Source organism: Patagioenas fasciata, chromosome 3, assembly GCF_037038585.1.
Source record: "Patagioenas fasciata isolate bPatFas1 chromosome 3, bPatFas1.hap1, whole genome shotgun sequence".
Taxonomy (NCBI): domain Eukaryota; kingdom Metazoa; phylum Chordata; class Aves; order Columbiformes; family Columbidae; genus Patagioenas; species Patagioenas fasciata.
Window position 1 is genome coordinate 18,231,737 of NC_092522.1, and position 14,341 is coordinate 18,246,077.

The following is a 14,341-nucleotide window of genomic DNA, read 5'->3' on the forward strand; positions in this document are numbered from 1 at the left end:
TAATCTTTGCAAATTACTGAGAGCCAAAAGAAAAGTAAAAAGCCAGTAATTTGTGGAGGTCCAGCTGTGTATTCAGAGCATGGAAACCTCCACCAGCAGTTCAGAAAGCACGCACAAAGCTTATGAGAGAATAAAATGTACCCTTACTGAAAATAACTGAAAATGTAGTTTGCTGAGCTAATTTTAGCATTTAAAACAACTGGGAACCTACTGGATGTTAATAAGAAACCAAGACACCAAGTTAATGAATTTTTTTTAAAAAGCCTTTAAGGCATGAAATCTATTTTTAAAAGTGATGCTGGTTGATACAGGCACCTACAGAGATTTGTCTGAACAGCTGCCTGACAACTGCAAAGCACAGGAGCACATCAGCGCTCCTGAGGTCAGTCTGATAGGGACCATCCTGCCTTTCTAGATGTGAAAATACACAAGTGTTTAACTGCTACCAGCATCTTTGGAATGGATACAGAAATTAGGGACTCAGTCTGATTTAGTGCGCTGCCCATTAGGGCTTGTGAAGTCAACGTGCTATGGAAATGGAGATAATGGTGCCCAGCATAAAAGCAACACTCAGCTAGACATACCTAGTTTAAAGGAACTAGATGTTCTTCTCTGAACACTGAAAGAGAACAGATGAGAACTTCATTGTGGGTGGACACTCTGATGACTCACATGAGGTGTGACGATGGCAAATGTAGCATCTCCTATCCAGACATGAGGCAAAGACACCTTTGATCTGTCCCCACCGTTTTAAACAAAAATAGTCCTGTAGGTAAATCGCAAAATGAGCTGAACTGCAACTTGCATTGACGGAATACATATCACGGCTGATAAATCTTGTCCTTCTTCCTCTATTCAGACAGGCTGTGCTGAAAGGGAAGTCCTGGTGAGCAGGAAGGTTACCAAGAGAGATCACAAAGAGTCAGGATCAGGACAGATCTCATTAAATCCAGTTCCAGGTCACGAACTACCAACTTTTTCTGCCAACTGGCTCCTCCCGGTTTTGCAGTGACAGAAGAGAACAAAGAGGTGGACATATTAGATGATAACAGGATTAGTCAACTGTATGCGAGCATAGTGAAGGCCATGACAAACCTAGGACAAGCAGGCAAGAGTGGTGCTGCCAAGGCAGGGAGGGTGTGAAGGCCACGTTACAAAAAGCACCAACACTCTCATAGAGTAGCTCTTCTCATGCACATGCCAACAGGCCAAATTCAAACCAGAATCAATGTACAGAAAAGCAGTTGAGAGAAACAAAGATCACGTCTTCCAAACGGAAACCAAATAATCTTACTTTGTTTAACAAGTCAAGAGCCTAAGGAGTGAAATGATCGTGTTTGTACTGATGCGATAGGAAAACAAACACTCTGATGTTTAACGAAGAGCTGTTTAAACTAACAGTGGCAGAGGGCAGTTAATAATCTTGCTTTAGCTGTAAGTAGTTGAGAGCTGCAGGAGCTTTCAGGAGGGCCTTTGGGAAGAGAAGGGAGAACAAGGAACCTGGCTGATCTGAAGACTCAGCATTTGGGCAGAGGTGATATTGCGTTGCTTTCTCAGGTGCAAATCCATCTTTTGCAGGTGAAAACAGGGCCGAGAGTTTCAGTGTCCAAATACGCTGGGGAAGTTCACAGGAACATTGCTGGACTAATACTGATATGTGATTGATTACCTCCAAGCACACCAGATCATATATTTCTTCAGACTACTCAAACTAAGCTTAAACAGTGGTATCTGGAAACTCAAGATCTGTGAAAGTGTAGCCATATTCTGTGTCAAATTTAGACAGCCATCTTCACAAAATTAGTAAGTATTTCCTCAACAAATGTCCTTAAAATACAGCTGGTGTGAGCGGATAATTGCTTTAGTTAATGCTTTATGTTGAGAGTTGTGGCTCCATACAGAGTGGGGTTCCCAGAAAAGTTGTCACAGAGGAAAACACTCTTGGGAAATTTAACAATGAACTTAAGGCTTTCTTGGAACGATATAGTGGATAACAATTAGAAAGATATCATGATGATGTGATACATAGCTGTGATTTTGTCTGAACTCATTAGAGCTGTTGTCTTATCAGTATGTTAAGATGAACACTAAATCAAATATATTTATAGTACATATGTATTCTATAATTTGTGATTTAAATATTATTTGATATGGTGATGAAGGCATGCCTTTGTTAAAATCTACTGTTATCACTTCAAGTATTGCAAAGGGAACTGTATTTCCATCAGATCCTACAGAGGAAACTTAACAGAGTGACACTAGTCAGCTAAAAAAAATTAAAATAGAAGAGAGCGATCGATGTCTGCTCTTGAGAGAGATAAACATCATGTCGTATCGTTTCCCACTCTGGTAGTTCCGCCTCCCTGGCATGGGAAGGGCACGTGGGTGTGCACTGGAGGGGACACTGCCCGGGCACAGCAAGGGATGCACGTGGGAAGCGGGATGGCGAGCATTTATCTGCTGCTAAAGAAGAGAGGGGTGGTCCCACCACTGTGCTTCCCATAAAGCCTTGTGTATAAAGACCCAACAGACACCATAAATCATATCTAGAGAAAAGTAAATACTGAAAAAATACCAAACAAGACCTATGCAGCTTTATCCAGGGACATGCTTGTAAAATTACCCGCCCTGTACAATGCTGTTGATCTTTTTGAGTGTCATAGAAGCAACTTAGCCATAATGATATGAATACAGAACTGTAAGTCATCACAGATCTTTCATCGGGAAAAGATTCAACTTATTTCTGTTTAAACAAATCTTTGCACAAGAAGGCAAATGGTATGAAGTAGTATCTCAGCAATTTCCGAAGTGTAAAAATTTAGCTCAGCTTCCAGGTTAAAGGGTGAAATCTTGCCTTAATAAGATGCTCTTCAAATATTATGGGCCAGCTATGGGTGAACCTGACTGTAAGCAAACTGTACGATGGACTGATAGGGTTCTGTTCTTGTACAGATGACATGCACACGCATGCGAGTCTTAACCAAGCGGAGACCTACGACAAATTACATATTTAGCTCTCAACACTAGCCCAGTCTTGTGGAAGAGATTTAAATGGCAAGGCTGGGGACTTGGCGCACCACCTGAGACCAGGGTCTGTAGATAAAGAGAGAACACAGTCCTTTCTTGTTTGCAATGCTGTTTATTTTAGAAAAGCCCCTTTGATCATCTGAATGAAAAACGTGGGCAGAAAAGTCACAAATGTTATAAAACAAAGTTTTATTCTGCAACATTTTGTCATAATGAATTGCATCTCTTTGGTAAAAATAAACTTTATAAACATTTTAATTAACAGAGATTAGCATACAAAAAACTAAACTTCCGTAAATCGTCTTTAAAAGGGGTAAAGGACTAAACTGGAGGAAAAAGGGTTAGAATTGGTCACCTACTGGCAAAATTATTCTAAACAAACCCAAGGACATTGCTTATGCTACATTAGAAACAACCTAACGGGAACCATTTAAAAACAACTCTGGTTCATTTGATCAGAAAGCATTCTTACAATTCACTTTTAAATAAATAATAGTTACAATGAATTGGCAATTATAAAATGTTTTATATCACTATATGGCAGTAACATAATACTTTTAATTATGCACTTTTCAGTTTGAAGAAATGTACATTTATAAAACAGACTTGATAATGGCACTGGCAGTTAGGTGTGAAGAATGTGCTTTAAGATATAATGGCAGGTGCAACATTTAAAATATTCTACCTTTTCAATAAATATTTTGACTACACCATTATTAATGTGTATGGGTGTACTTTAACTAAAGCTTGTATTTACTTTCAGGCTGATGAAAAGTTGCAAACCCTACAACTTCAACTTTACAGTCAGATTGTAAAATGATTGATGTGACCTTTACAAAAGCAGTAATTTAGTATGGGAATCTGAAAGGCCAATACAGGTTCGTACAGTACTCACATCAGATTTATCCTGAACAGAGCAGCCTCCCTTGTACACGAGTCTCATACACTTCTTCACTGTACTTAAAGAATTGAACGTGGTCATTAATACTTTTCTTGCCAAAATATATCTGAGTCAACCATTGGCATGAACATTTTACATATGTCACTTAAAAAACAACAACGAAACAAAAAACCAAAACCCAACAATCAAAATAACTTTTAATTATATTCCATTTATACTATATACACCAGGGTCTCTAACTGAGGTGGCAAAACAACCCAAACCCAATGCTAGGTACGTAAGCGAAAGGAAGGGCAGCTCTTCTCCCACTACCAAGGGAGCTCTACAACTGAGCTGGAAGCCTTTGCCTCCCAAACGGCGCGGGCAGAGGCATGGGACAATGTGGTGGAACGGGTCAGGAGCACAGATCAGCTGCCTTCTCCTTCACAACGGGACAGGGAAGGCAGCAAAGCGTGGAGAGCATGGCTCCACTTCCCCCTTCCACGGTTCCAGTCCTCCCAGGCTGAGAGCCCTAAGGATGGACGCAGCTTTCACTGAGAACTTCTGATAGTATGGTTTTATTGCTTGTTTCATATGGTAATTAAACACACTGTTAGCATCCCAACCCCATCCCTTCAGAAATGAAGTCATTATCACCAGCTTCAGGGTTAACAGTAGCACAGCCACACTACCAGTAAGTATTAACCTTCTTAAATTTTATCTGGGGCAAGCAAGTAATTCACAACCAAACCAAAGCATGGAGCTCAATACAACCGCAGTTTCCAGAGTACTTAGCCCTTGGTCCGGCTTTCACTGGAAGCTACAGAAAAGCTGCAACCACCTTCAGCAGGAGCCAGGCAGCACCCCTCTTCACCAGCGTGCGGCTGGAATCGCAGCACCCAGCAGCATCCTGCACTGCCCATCAACACCAACTCTGCCCTTTGCAGTTTTCCATCAAGGTACAAAAGCCGACCCGTGAGTTCCACCAAGCATTCACATCTCCACACCCCCAAATCCTAAGAACCGCTGCGTTGGCACTTAATTTTTCCTTTAAATAGCGAGTTTTATCCCTACTTTCCATCAGTAACACATGTGATATCAGATCTAACTGGCTAATGCACCACTTGCGATATCCAGAAGACACACACATCTGCACACACGTTGCCCTGTTACAGGTGTAGGCTAACAGGTGTTCACACAAAGCAGGAATGCAGCAGAGTATTTTTCTTCCCTTTCAAGAAATAAAACATTCTTAAAACCGAAGTAATCGAAAAACAAAAAACGCAACTTTTTTTTTCTAGTGTTTGTGCTTTCAAAAACAATAATATTGGCTTTAAATTCCAAAATGCAAAGAACCTGAAATATTTCAGGCTTGATCCAACAGCCATTGAGTCAGCGGGAGCACCAGCGTTGTCTTCAAGAGGCACTGGGACAGGCCCTCAGAGCAACAGACCTTCAGCAGCACGGCTGTGTTCGTATATTAGCAGACGATTTATGGCAGTATTCGTGAAGAGGCTGACAAATAATTTAAAAACAAAACAAAACAAACCACCACACTGATCTAAGAAAGGCCTCCAAATAGCCAGAAAAAATGCCCCATTAGGGAAAGGTTAACTTTTGGCTGAATCCAACACTGTTTTTCAACAACCCAAACAGTGGGTATTGGTTTCCTAGGTGGCTCTACTCCTAATTTTCAACCAGCTAGCCCAACACCTGCCGGAAGCACTAGCTTCACGTGCTAGGGAGAACATCTGTGGCACATCATGCTACCTTTTGGGAACAGGAAAAGATGACCTTTGATAGCTGTGTAAGATTCTGCAACATACTTAAGGCATCCTTATACTTACAGTACTGTTAAAACCCAGTCCAACAGAACTGCTTAGCCATTTTTGATCAGAAAACTTAAAAAAAAAAAAATCTAAGAAGATGTAAGCAACTACCACTGATTGTAAAAGATTAACAAAAACAACAAACAACCAATAACAAACAAAACACAATAGAGGAAAAAACTTCACCATACCACTAAAACATTTTTGGCCAAAGGATGTCTGGGAACTACCAAGAGATTATTTTATTGCAAAAACGAATTGTGAAGGAGTTTCTTCCCAAAACAGAGAGGTCCTCCTGAGTTCCGATGCACATCCAAAGGTTGAAGCCTTGCTCGCTAGATGCCCTCTATGTGGCAGGAGGCTGACAGGACTCACACAGCACAAGGCACAGTGATCTGAGAAGCAAAAGGTATGGACAGCCCAGGTGACCAAAAAAAACCAAACCAAACCAAAAACCCAACCGAAAAACAAAAAACCCCACACACAGAAACCCGAGTGATGGGTGGAAGAGGCAAAAACCCCCAAAGCAATGTAGGGTTCACTGATCCAAAAGGAAGCTATTCTATTTTGGTTCAGATTATGGGGTAAGATGTTCCCTTTTCAGCACCCATTCATCACCTTCGCCACTCAAAGCCTCCACCTCGTCCATGTTGTCACCACCATCAAATTGTTGGGTCCTTTCCTCCCCTGAATTGGTGTAGCGGGGCAGAAGGGCAGATGTTGCAGGACTGCACAGCTACTACGTGTTCAACAGTAGTCATAACACAAAGATAACACAAGGACAACATCAAACTTGGCAAGTTTCACTGTTGGCTACATCCAAGGTGCGTGTACGCACGTTGTGCATCTGCATGAAAAGGACACACGCCACCCAAAAAAAAAAAAGACAATTTATCTTAAGATGGGAAAAAAAAGAAAAAAAATATTTCCTTCAGGGATCTGACCTGCACACAGCAGATTTGGGGGAAGGAGTTAAAAAGAGAAAGCTGTGGGTGGTACCCACCTCAGCTAACCCCTATCCCCACTCTTCCAGGCAGCACTTCGCATCTTGCTGAAAGCAGCTCCTGGAGTGCTACAGGTTTTCTGCTGCTGTGTCAGATGGGCTGAGAGCTGCAGCCACTCGGAGCTGCTTCACCAGCGTTTCCACAGGACCTGTCTCAGAAGAGCGAAGAGAGGATGAGTGGGAGCAGGCAAGCAAGGCCAGAACCCTTTTTTCCCCCCCTTTCTTTTTTCTCCTCCTTTTTAATCCTTTACATGGAAGTCAGAGCCCTTAGATAGGGCAAGAGTCTCCTCTGCAGATGGGGCCAGCAGAGATGTAAATATGATCCACAATGTGCATCTGAATAAACGTATCTCTAGGAAAAAAAAAAATAAACTATTAAAAAGAAAAAAAAATAAAAGGGATCATTAAGAAGTATGCTTTCAGGTTTTCACAAGTCATGCATCTCTTCTAATCTGAGAAGATTATTTTTCTTTTTTAGGCAGTGATTTAAAAATAAATGGCTAAATTATAGTTAGCGCCAAAAATAAAAAAGTAATGAGTCCTCTTATGGCTTTGATCTCCCTTGTGAAGGGTAAAAGTAGAAGAGTATTGCCACAATTAAAAAAAATATATGTATATATTCAACACTGACAAACATACTATTTTTTCCTTTGCTTGTGACAGTGGGTCTTTGCAGTACTTATTAAGGAACTCAAACACGTTTGGATGCCAGCAAGGTGGAGCAGAGACCCTGCTGCTTCTTTCAATTCCTCATCGATTTCTTGACATAACTCCTCAAGTGCTTTGTTTGGCTGACATCCCTCAGAGGTATCTACACAAGGTTGTGATGCATAGCCACTGTCTCCAAGAGGATCATCTTCATAGTCAACATCTGTATCCACTTCGCTGTGAAATCCTTCGCTGCCATCGCTTCCGTCATGGCTGGTCTTGGAGATAAATTCATACACCTCATCAAGGGAGGACAAGGAAGACACGCTGGACCGAGATGCACAGCGCTGGGAACCCATGCTGCTGGCACTGTAGTTGTGATCCTCCTTCGGATCGATATTGGTGGCTGCAGAATCATTTTCTTGCAAATTTATGGAACTGGGAGGATTGAATGCACTGCCGTAACTCCTCTTTTTAGGCGCCTTCAGAGGCTGAGGTTTCTCACCTATTAAGGACAAGATCCGTCAGTAAGTAAATGCTTCAATAAGTTCACCTGCAAAATGAGCGTGCTGTGGCTGGCTGACTGCAAAGTAAGCTGAACGTGGGCATTTAAGAGTCATAATATCTTGTGCACATTTACTGTCATGCACAGAGGACAACGGCCTTCAACTAATCACAAGTAAGAGCCAGAGAAGCAGAAGAGGCCAAGAATGTCTTCTTACCATCTAACACAGAGAGGGCAGGGGAAGAACTTTGCAGAAAAAAACCCCAAAATTTAAAAAAAAAGCTGGTTCTATAGAACTCTGTGATGCTAGCACAAAGAATAATCAAACTAGAATTGCTTCTTGACTGCTCTTACTATTTGGAAACCAGACCATACTCACTGCCTGAAACTTTACAGAGAAAACATTTAGCTAGTAGGCAGAGAAGAAAAACAGAGTAAAATGGCTTATGCTTACAGTCCAACATCCCTTGTTGAATGGAAGTATTTAACAGCATCATTGCAGTAGCAGCATCAATATCGGATTCTGCGAAAGAAGGAGAAGTAGCAAAACGTTAGATCTCAGGTAAGCCTGACAAAATGAGGTCCCTAGAACATACGAAGAATATCTATCTGCATACATTGGCCTACAATAAAGAGCTGGGAGGGAATGGATGAATTTAGACGGAGCATGACTCTTCTACAGTGCAATACAGTTATAGAACAGTCTCATATCTTAACTATGATATTCAAAACCTGAATTTTCAAAAGCTGAATTCTCACACTGCACTTACCAAAGCTGAAGCCAAGAATCAGCAACATTATTAATTAGACATTCATACGACGATGCTGCTGCTATACTTATCAACAAGTGGCTTTTGTTCATACCAGCTGAGAGAGAAAGATTATGCATATGCCACAGCAAAGCATCTCAGCAGCTTCATACCCTGGTTATGTGAAGAGGCTGAGGAGCGAATACGCTCATTAACACAGCACTAATTCAGCACACTTCTCTCCTCCAGCAGTATTTTTCACACTAACAACAAGCCAAATGGAAGAAATTGAGAAGACGAGTGGGGAAGGGGCACTGCTCTAGAAAGCATGAGGATCTAAATAATAAATAGGCACTTTAAAAGATTTAGGTGAATGGCAGCACTTTTAACTACAGTGCCAAGTGCTGCTGTAAAACTCCATCCTTTGCCACACAGACTGGACTACTTGCATCTCAAGAAGGGCACTCTGAGGATATTATGGCAAGGAATGACATTTCCAACCAGAACCAGGTGAAAAGGAAAAGAAACAACCACGCCTTCCCCGCTCATTTCAGGACATGCTCATGCACTTTAACAAACAGGGAATCCAAAGTCCTCCTTTGCTCACTTCAGCTATGGATGATGGAGATATAGGCTATATATCCCTCTCCTGATACAGGAGAGAAATATGTAAGACTATATATATGTGTATATATATATATATGGTGAACTAACCAGGCAAAAGAGGAGCAAAGCGATGGTGAGATCCCACAAGAACCTTCATGTCTTGGAGCAAAAGACCACATCTGAGGGGTACATATGTATGTACATATGAGTGATGAGTGGAGAAGCAGGGCTGGAAGACAATGCATAGAAGGTGCCAGCAGCGAGCAGAACGGGCTCTCAGTCCTACTGAACTGGAACCAGGGTGAGAATTGCTGAAGTGAAACATCAGCCATGTCATTTTTTATAGCATTTCTTCCCCTCCCTCCATCCAGCTTCCATCATATGCATTAACTATGTTAGGGTTAGTACTGGGAAAGGGAGTGTAGAATCATCAGTTTGGCTTCCTTATCTTATATAATTTGGATATTAGGAGAAATTTCTTCATGAAAGGGTTGTCAGTTGCTAGGCGCTGGAACAGGCTGCCCATGGAAGTGGCTGAGTGACCATCCCTGGAGCTGTTTAAAAGATGTGTAGATGTGGTGTTCAGGGACATGGTTTAGTGGTGGACTTGGCAGTGTTAGGTTAATGGTTGGACTCCATGATCTTAAAGGTCTTTCCCAACCTAAACAATTCTATGACTCTATAATTGTCCCTAACTTCGTCTTGGTCAAGGACAAATACTACTATGACGACATCGACTTGGAAATGTTGTACCAACATGGAACTGAGCTGCTGTTTCCAGCACAGGTTATAAAACGTACACATTCGCCTCGTGTTTTCACTTTCTATGATTTTAAAAGCAGTACACTTTAATGAGTGCAGTGGGATAGACCTTAAATTATTTTATCTTATCCCATTTTGTCTTTTTGTTTGTTTGTCAGCAATAGGGCTCCTGAGTTTACAAGTCGTATGTATCCAACTGACAGAGCAGTATTCCCAAATTTATGCTTCCCCAGCAGAATGGCTGAGGAGGCACCTTATTACAAGGAATTCTTTCATCTGAACAACAGCTGCCCTGTATGACCCCAGGAACATTAATGGCTTTCCTCTAATGCCAGGGAGATGCTGAACAGCTTCACCGAGATGCAGAAATTAAATGACAGCAGATATATGTTGTTATTTCAGCACCTCCAGTGTAGCAACTTGGAACAGCATCAGACTGGCAAAATCTCCAAACCTACCACAGGACACACCAGCAAAATCATTAACAGGAGGGGCATTTCTTGTATTCTCTAACAAGCCCTGAGAATCCTGGGTCTTCCCAAGGAAGCTTCCTTCACCAGGATGCTGCTTGGCTACCCGGGTACCACCAGAAAACCTCCCTCTGGATGCGTGGCAATTACCAGGCAGCTGCTTGGTCTTTAAAAACCCTTGGCTTTGCTGCCTAACCAATGTCTCTGGTTTGTGGACAAAAACTACAAGAAACCCTCTAACCTCAACAGCCCACTGCACTAGCAGCACCGGAGAGCTGGATGTCTACTGTGCTGCTGAAGCCCTGCTTCGGCGTTGGCCTTTGGTTATCCTATTGAAAGAGCTTTAGCAATACTCCTCCACTACAAATTAACAGATGGTTGCTTTTTCTTGGGATCAGCCCTTTAAAAAATGAGCACAATTCACTTTTTAGCACTTCCAAAAAAATTATTATTTTTGATGAGGATAAGCCTTCAGTGGCTTAAGCTTTATTACTGAGGTAGAAGACCTGTGCTCAACAGGCTTCTAAAGAAATGCTGTGATATCTCGGCATGGTGTCTAGCTCCCTCCTGGTACCAAGGCCCACTTACATGTTTTAAAATGAAGCAAACTTTTTAAGCAGCACATAGGGGAAAATGAAATAACTATCTGCTGTTCAACAGCTGTTGCTACTCCTATTTGCATTTGACTGTAGATGAAAAACAGATTTCTATGTTAAATACAGTTTTAAAAAAAGTCTCAATCTGTCTGGCCATTTTTCACTGTAGAAAGCAAACATAGAAATCCCTAGGACAGAACCGTGGCCAAGTCCTTGTTACTCTAACGCTCGTTGAAACCTGTAAGAGCGGGTATATCCCAGTAGGCAGAGGAAGGGGGCACCAGAAAGGCACGCGATGCTGCACTTCAGCAGGGATTCCCGGGAAAATAAACAGCAAAACAACCCCCCAAAACCTGCATTCTTTCTCAGTAGCAACACAATTTTGGGGTTGTCCCTGCTACAAAAGCACCAGTGTAGCTACGTTGACATCTCCTGCCCAGCTCACACACTGCTGCCAGCGCCAATCCGACCCCTTGGGCAGGTCTGCAAGTGCAAACAGCTGCCCGAAGAGCGGTGCCAGCTACCGCAGGGACAACCAGGAGGGACAGACACCGTCTGAAGCATCATCTACAGATACCTATGGTTAACTTGCTAGAAGGGGAAATGTGTTGTGCTACTGAGTTTCTGCCATGGTTGGAAAAGATCATTCATCCACAGTAATATCCTAAGCATGGCTCGGTCCAGTCCAAGCTTTTTCTTTGACTATGGTTAAATAACATTTATACAACATAAAAGCTTGTGGTTGTGGGCATGACTTGTTTTCTCCTGCACTTACTTCATTACTAGTGCAGGAAACGCAGAAGGATATAAACTTGGTTGAGGAGCGGCACTGCAGCCTACAGCATCAAGACCTGTATTTGGAGTCCATATATTAAAGCCATCTTATTCCTCTATCCCAGGAGTTAAAATCAATGTTTTTCCATTTTTAAGGTGATACCTTAAACTAAACAGACACCACAAGGATCTTCTGTTTACCGAGTTAATATCCAGAACTTAGGTCTTCCTGCAAAACAACACTGGCAGAAACACCAGCTCGTGCCCAACTTTTTGGTGAGGAGTGAAAAGTAACACACAGCTGTGAAATACTCATCTGAAGTACACCCATCATTCCATGTTCCCCTGCAATCCTGTTGTGCTTTCCCACCCACTTGTATCAAACAACCAACTTTAAGGCACTTCTGCAGCCACATCTCCAGGTTTTATACATTAAAGTTTGCTGCCTTTTGTTCTCAGTTCTTGGTTAGCAACAAAACTACTGTAGAGATATGTGGTTTTCAGATTTGTATTCTACCAAACTATTCATTCTTAACTAGGTCATATTTGAGAGTGATGTGTCTGCTAATACCTTGCTCGCAGAACTAGATGGCCTGTGTTACATCTTGAAATTCACCTTATGGCTTTAACTTAATACACAGGTGGCTAACATAATGAGCATGCATTCCACTACATCAGTTGTTATCATAATCTAGCAGACACTTCAGAGCAGGTCTGTACACATCATCAGCTGGGTTTCAGTACATGCTTGTGACTAAAACCCAGGGAGCAGAGCGAAAGAAAATTAAATGTTTACCTTTGAGAGATCGGCCATGATTCTGCTGAAGGACTGAAGTGAGATAGTGAGGGGATGCTGACCTACTGAAAAGAAATTCAACAGGTCAAAGTCAAGCCCTAATTAAATAAATGATTTGTACAAAGTATAGTAAACACAATACTATGATCACAGAAAGGTAAAACCAAAACCAACCCAACCACCACAGTTTGGTGGGCAAGCAATTTCTATTGCCCTCAGTAGAAGGCTTGACACATTGGCTTATGGTTTATGTAGCACTATAAGCCAATGGATGTAAAACATCTCCAAATGCACACTAAGCAAAAGTCTTTTTGGCAAAAGACACTAACTTCTACAGATTTTATGTACCTGCCTAAAGGCTGGAATTTAATAAATATATGTATTTTTTTATAGTAAGTAAAACCTACATATGACAAAACATTAGCTTATACAGGAATGCTGAGAGCCCAGGAGCAACAGAACAGGTAAGGACCGGTTGTGTTCATCTGCTCCTGGAAATGGAGGTGGGAGATTAACAAAAACAAAAGATAGTGTTGTACAAAAAGAAACCAAACCAAGATATCTGCTCATTTTGAAGCTATCTAAAGCCGGGCTGTTTTGGTGTTGCTGTCTGCTTTTTTGCATTATCAGATCCGCTTTGTACCTGGTGAAGTAGTGCTTAATACCTTACAGCACAGTGGGCAAGTTAAAACTTTCACAGGGTTTTCTGCTACACATTCAGTCCTAATTACTCAGTTAATTATAAATATACTAGCGCCCAGTTAGAAACAAAGACAATAGAAACAGCACACAACAATTAAAATTGCATGAAACGTAGCAATCAATGTGCATATTTTACAGTGTCACTGGAATAATTCAAAGGGTGTTAAGCAGAATTTTCAAGCCCAACCTTTAACAGCAACCTATGAGATTAATGGGGTGATTTCTATCATTAAGGTGCATTTACCTTTTATATTTATCAGATTTGGTAGCATTATTTTCCAAAATAAGGCACAGCCACAAATCCCCACAAAAATCACAAAGCTGCTAAGTGCTTAATTTTTTTAATTACTCATCTAGATCATCTAGTTCAGGTTTCAAAATACCTTTCTAAAACTAACATCTTCATTCTTTAAGTTGAATTTTGAAGAAAATATTTATCACTGGCTGGTGCTGTGGCTGCACACACCTCAACAACCCTGAGATCAGCTGCTCTGTGTAGCTGTTAGTGAGGGATGTCCCTTCAATACTCTCACTGCTACAACTTGCTATCATTATATCCAAGCGCAGCTGGCCATTGGTAACTGCTCCAAAGGCTGGGATACTACAGAAGAAGAAATAATAATAATAATAATAATAATAATAATAATAATAATAATAATAATAGTCTCGAAGCAAGGTGGCTTGAAATGCATCACCCGAGCTACGTAAGCAGCTCTTGCAGCACTGCAGCCTGCCTGGCACTGGTAACCAAAGCTACTGAAAAGGAGAGTAGTATTGAAGCGTTTCCCAGTGTGCTAAACAAAGGGAAAGGATCCAATGCAGCTCAACATGAATGTGTGCAAAACTTGAGTTCACTGTCTGGTATGTTTTCTTGTAGGGGTGATGGAGTGCAAGGGTAACAGATCCAAAAATAGTGGTGGTGGGGGGAATTAAAAAAAAAAATCACAAGGAAAGCAACACACCCACCCCAATGGGGCTGGTTCTGCAGTTTGCA

At 41.5% G+C, this 14,341-nt stretch overlaps 1 protein-coding gene across 3 annotated transcripts in view; it reads right to left on the reverse strand.

Moving 5' to 3' along the window:
• Positions 1-3,119: 3,119 nt before the first annotated feature.
• Positions 3,120-14,341, reverse strand: part of FOXN2 (forkhead box N2) — a 36,505-nt gene continuing 25,283 nt past the window's right edge. For 2 of the 3 annotated variants that reach the window (XM_065835408.2, XM_065835409.2), the window contains exons 4-6: positions 12,646-12,710; positions 8,347-8,415; positions 3,120-7,892 (exon numbers count right to left, since the gene is read on the reverse strand). In XM_065835408.2, the coding sequence (XP_065691480.1) occupies positions 7,378-7,892; positions 8,347-8,415; positions 12,646-12,710 (649 nt within the window). In that variant the 3' untranslated portion in view covers positions 3,120-7,377. The remainder of the gene's footprint in view (positions 7,893-8,346; positions 8,416-12,645; positions 12,711-14,341) is intronic. The other variant, XM_065835410.2, reaches the window with a different exon arrangement.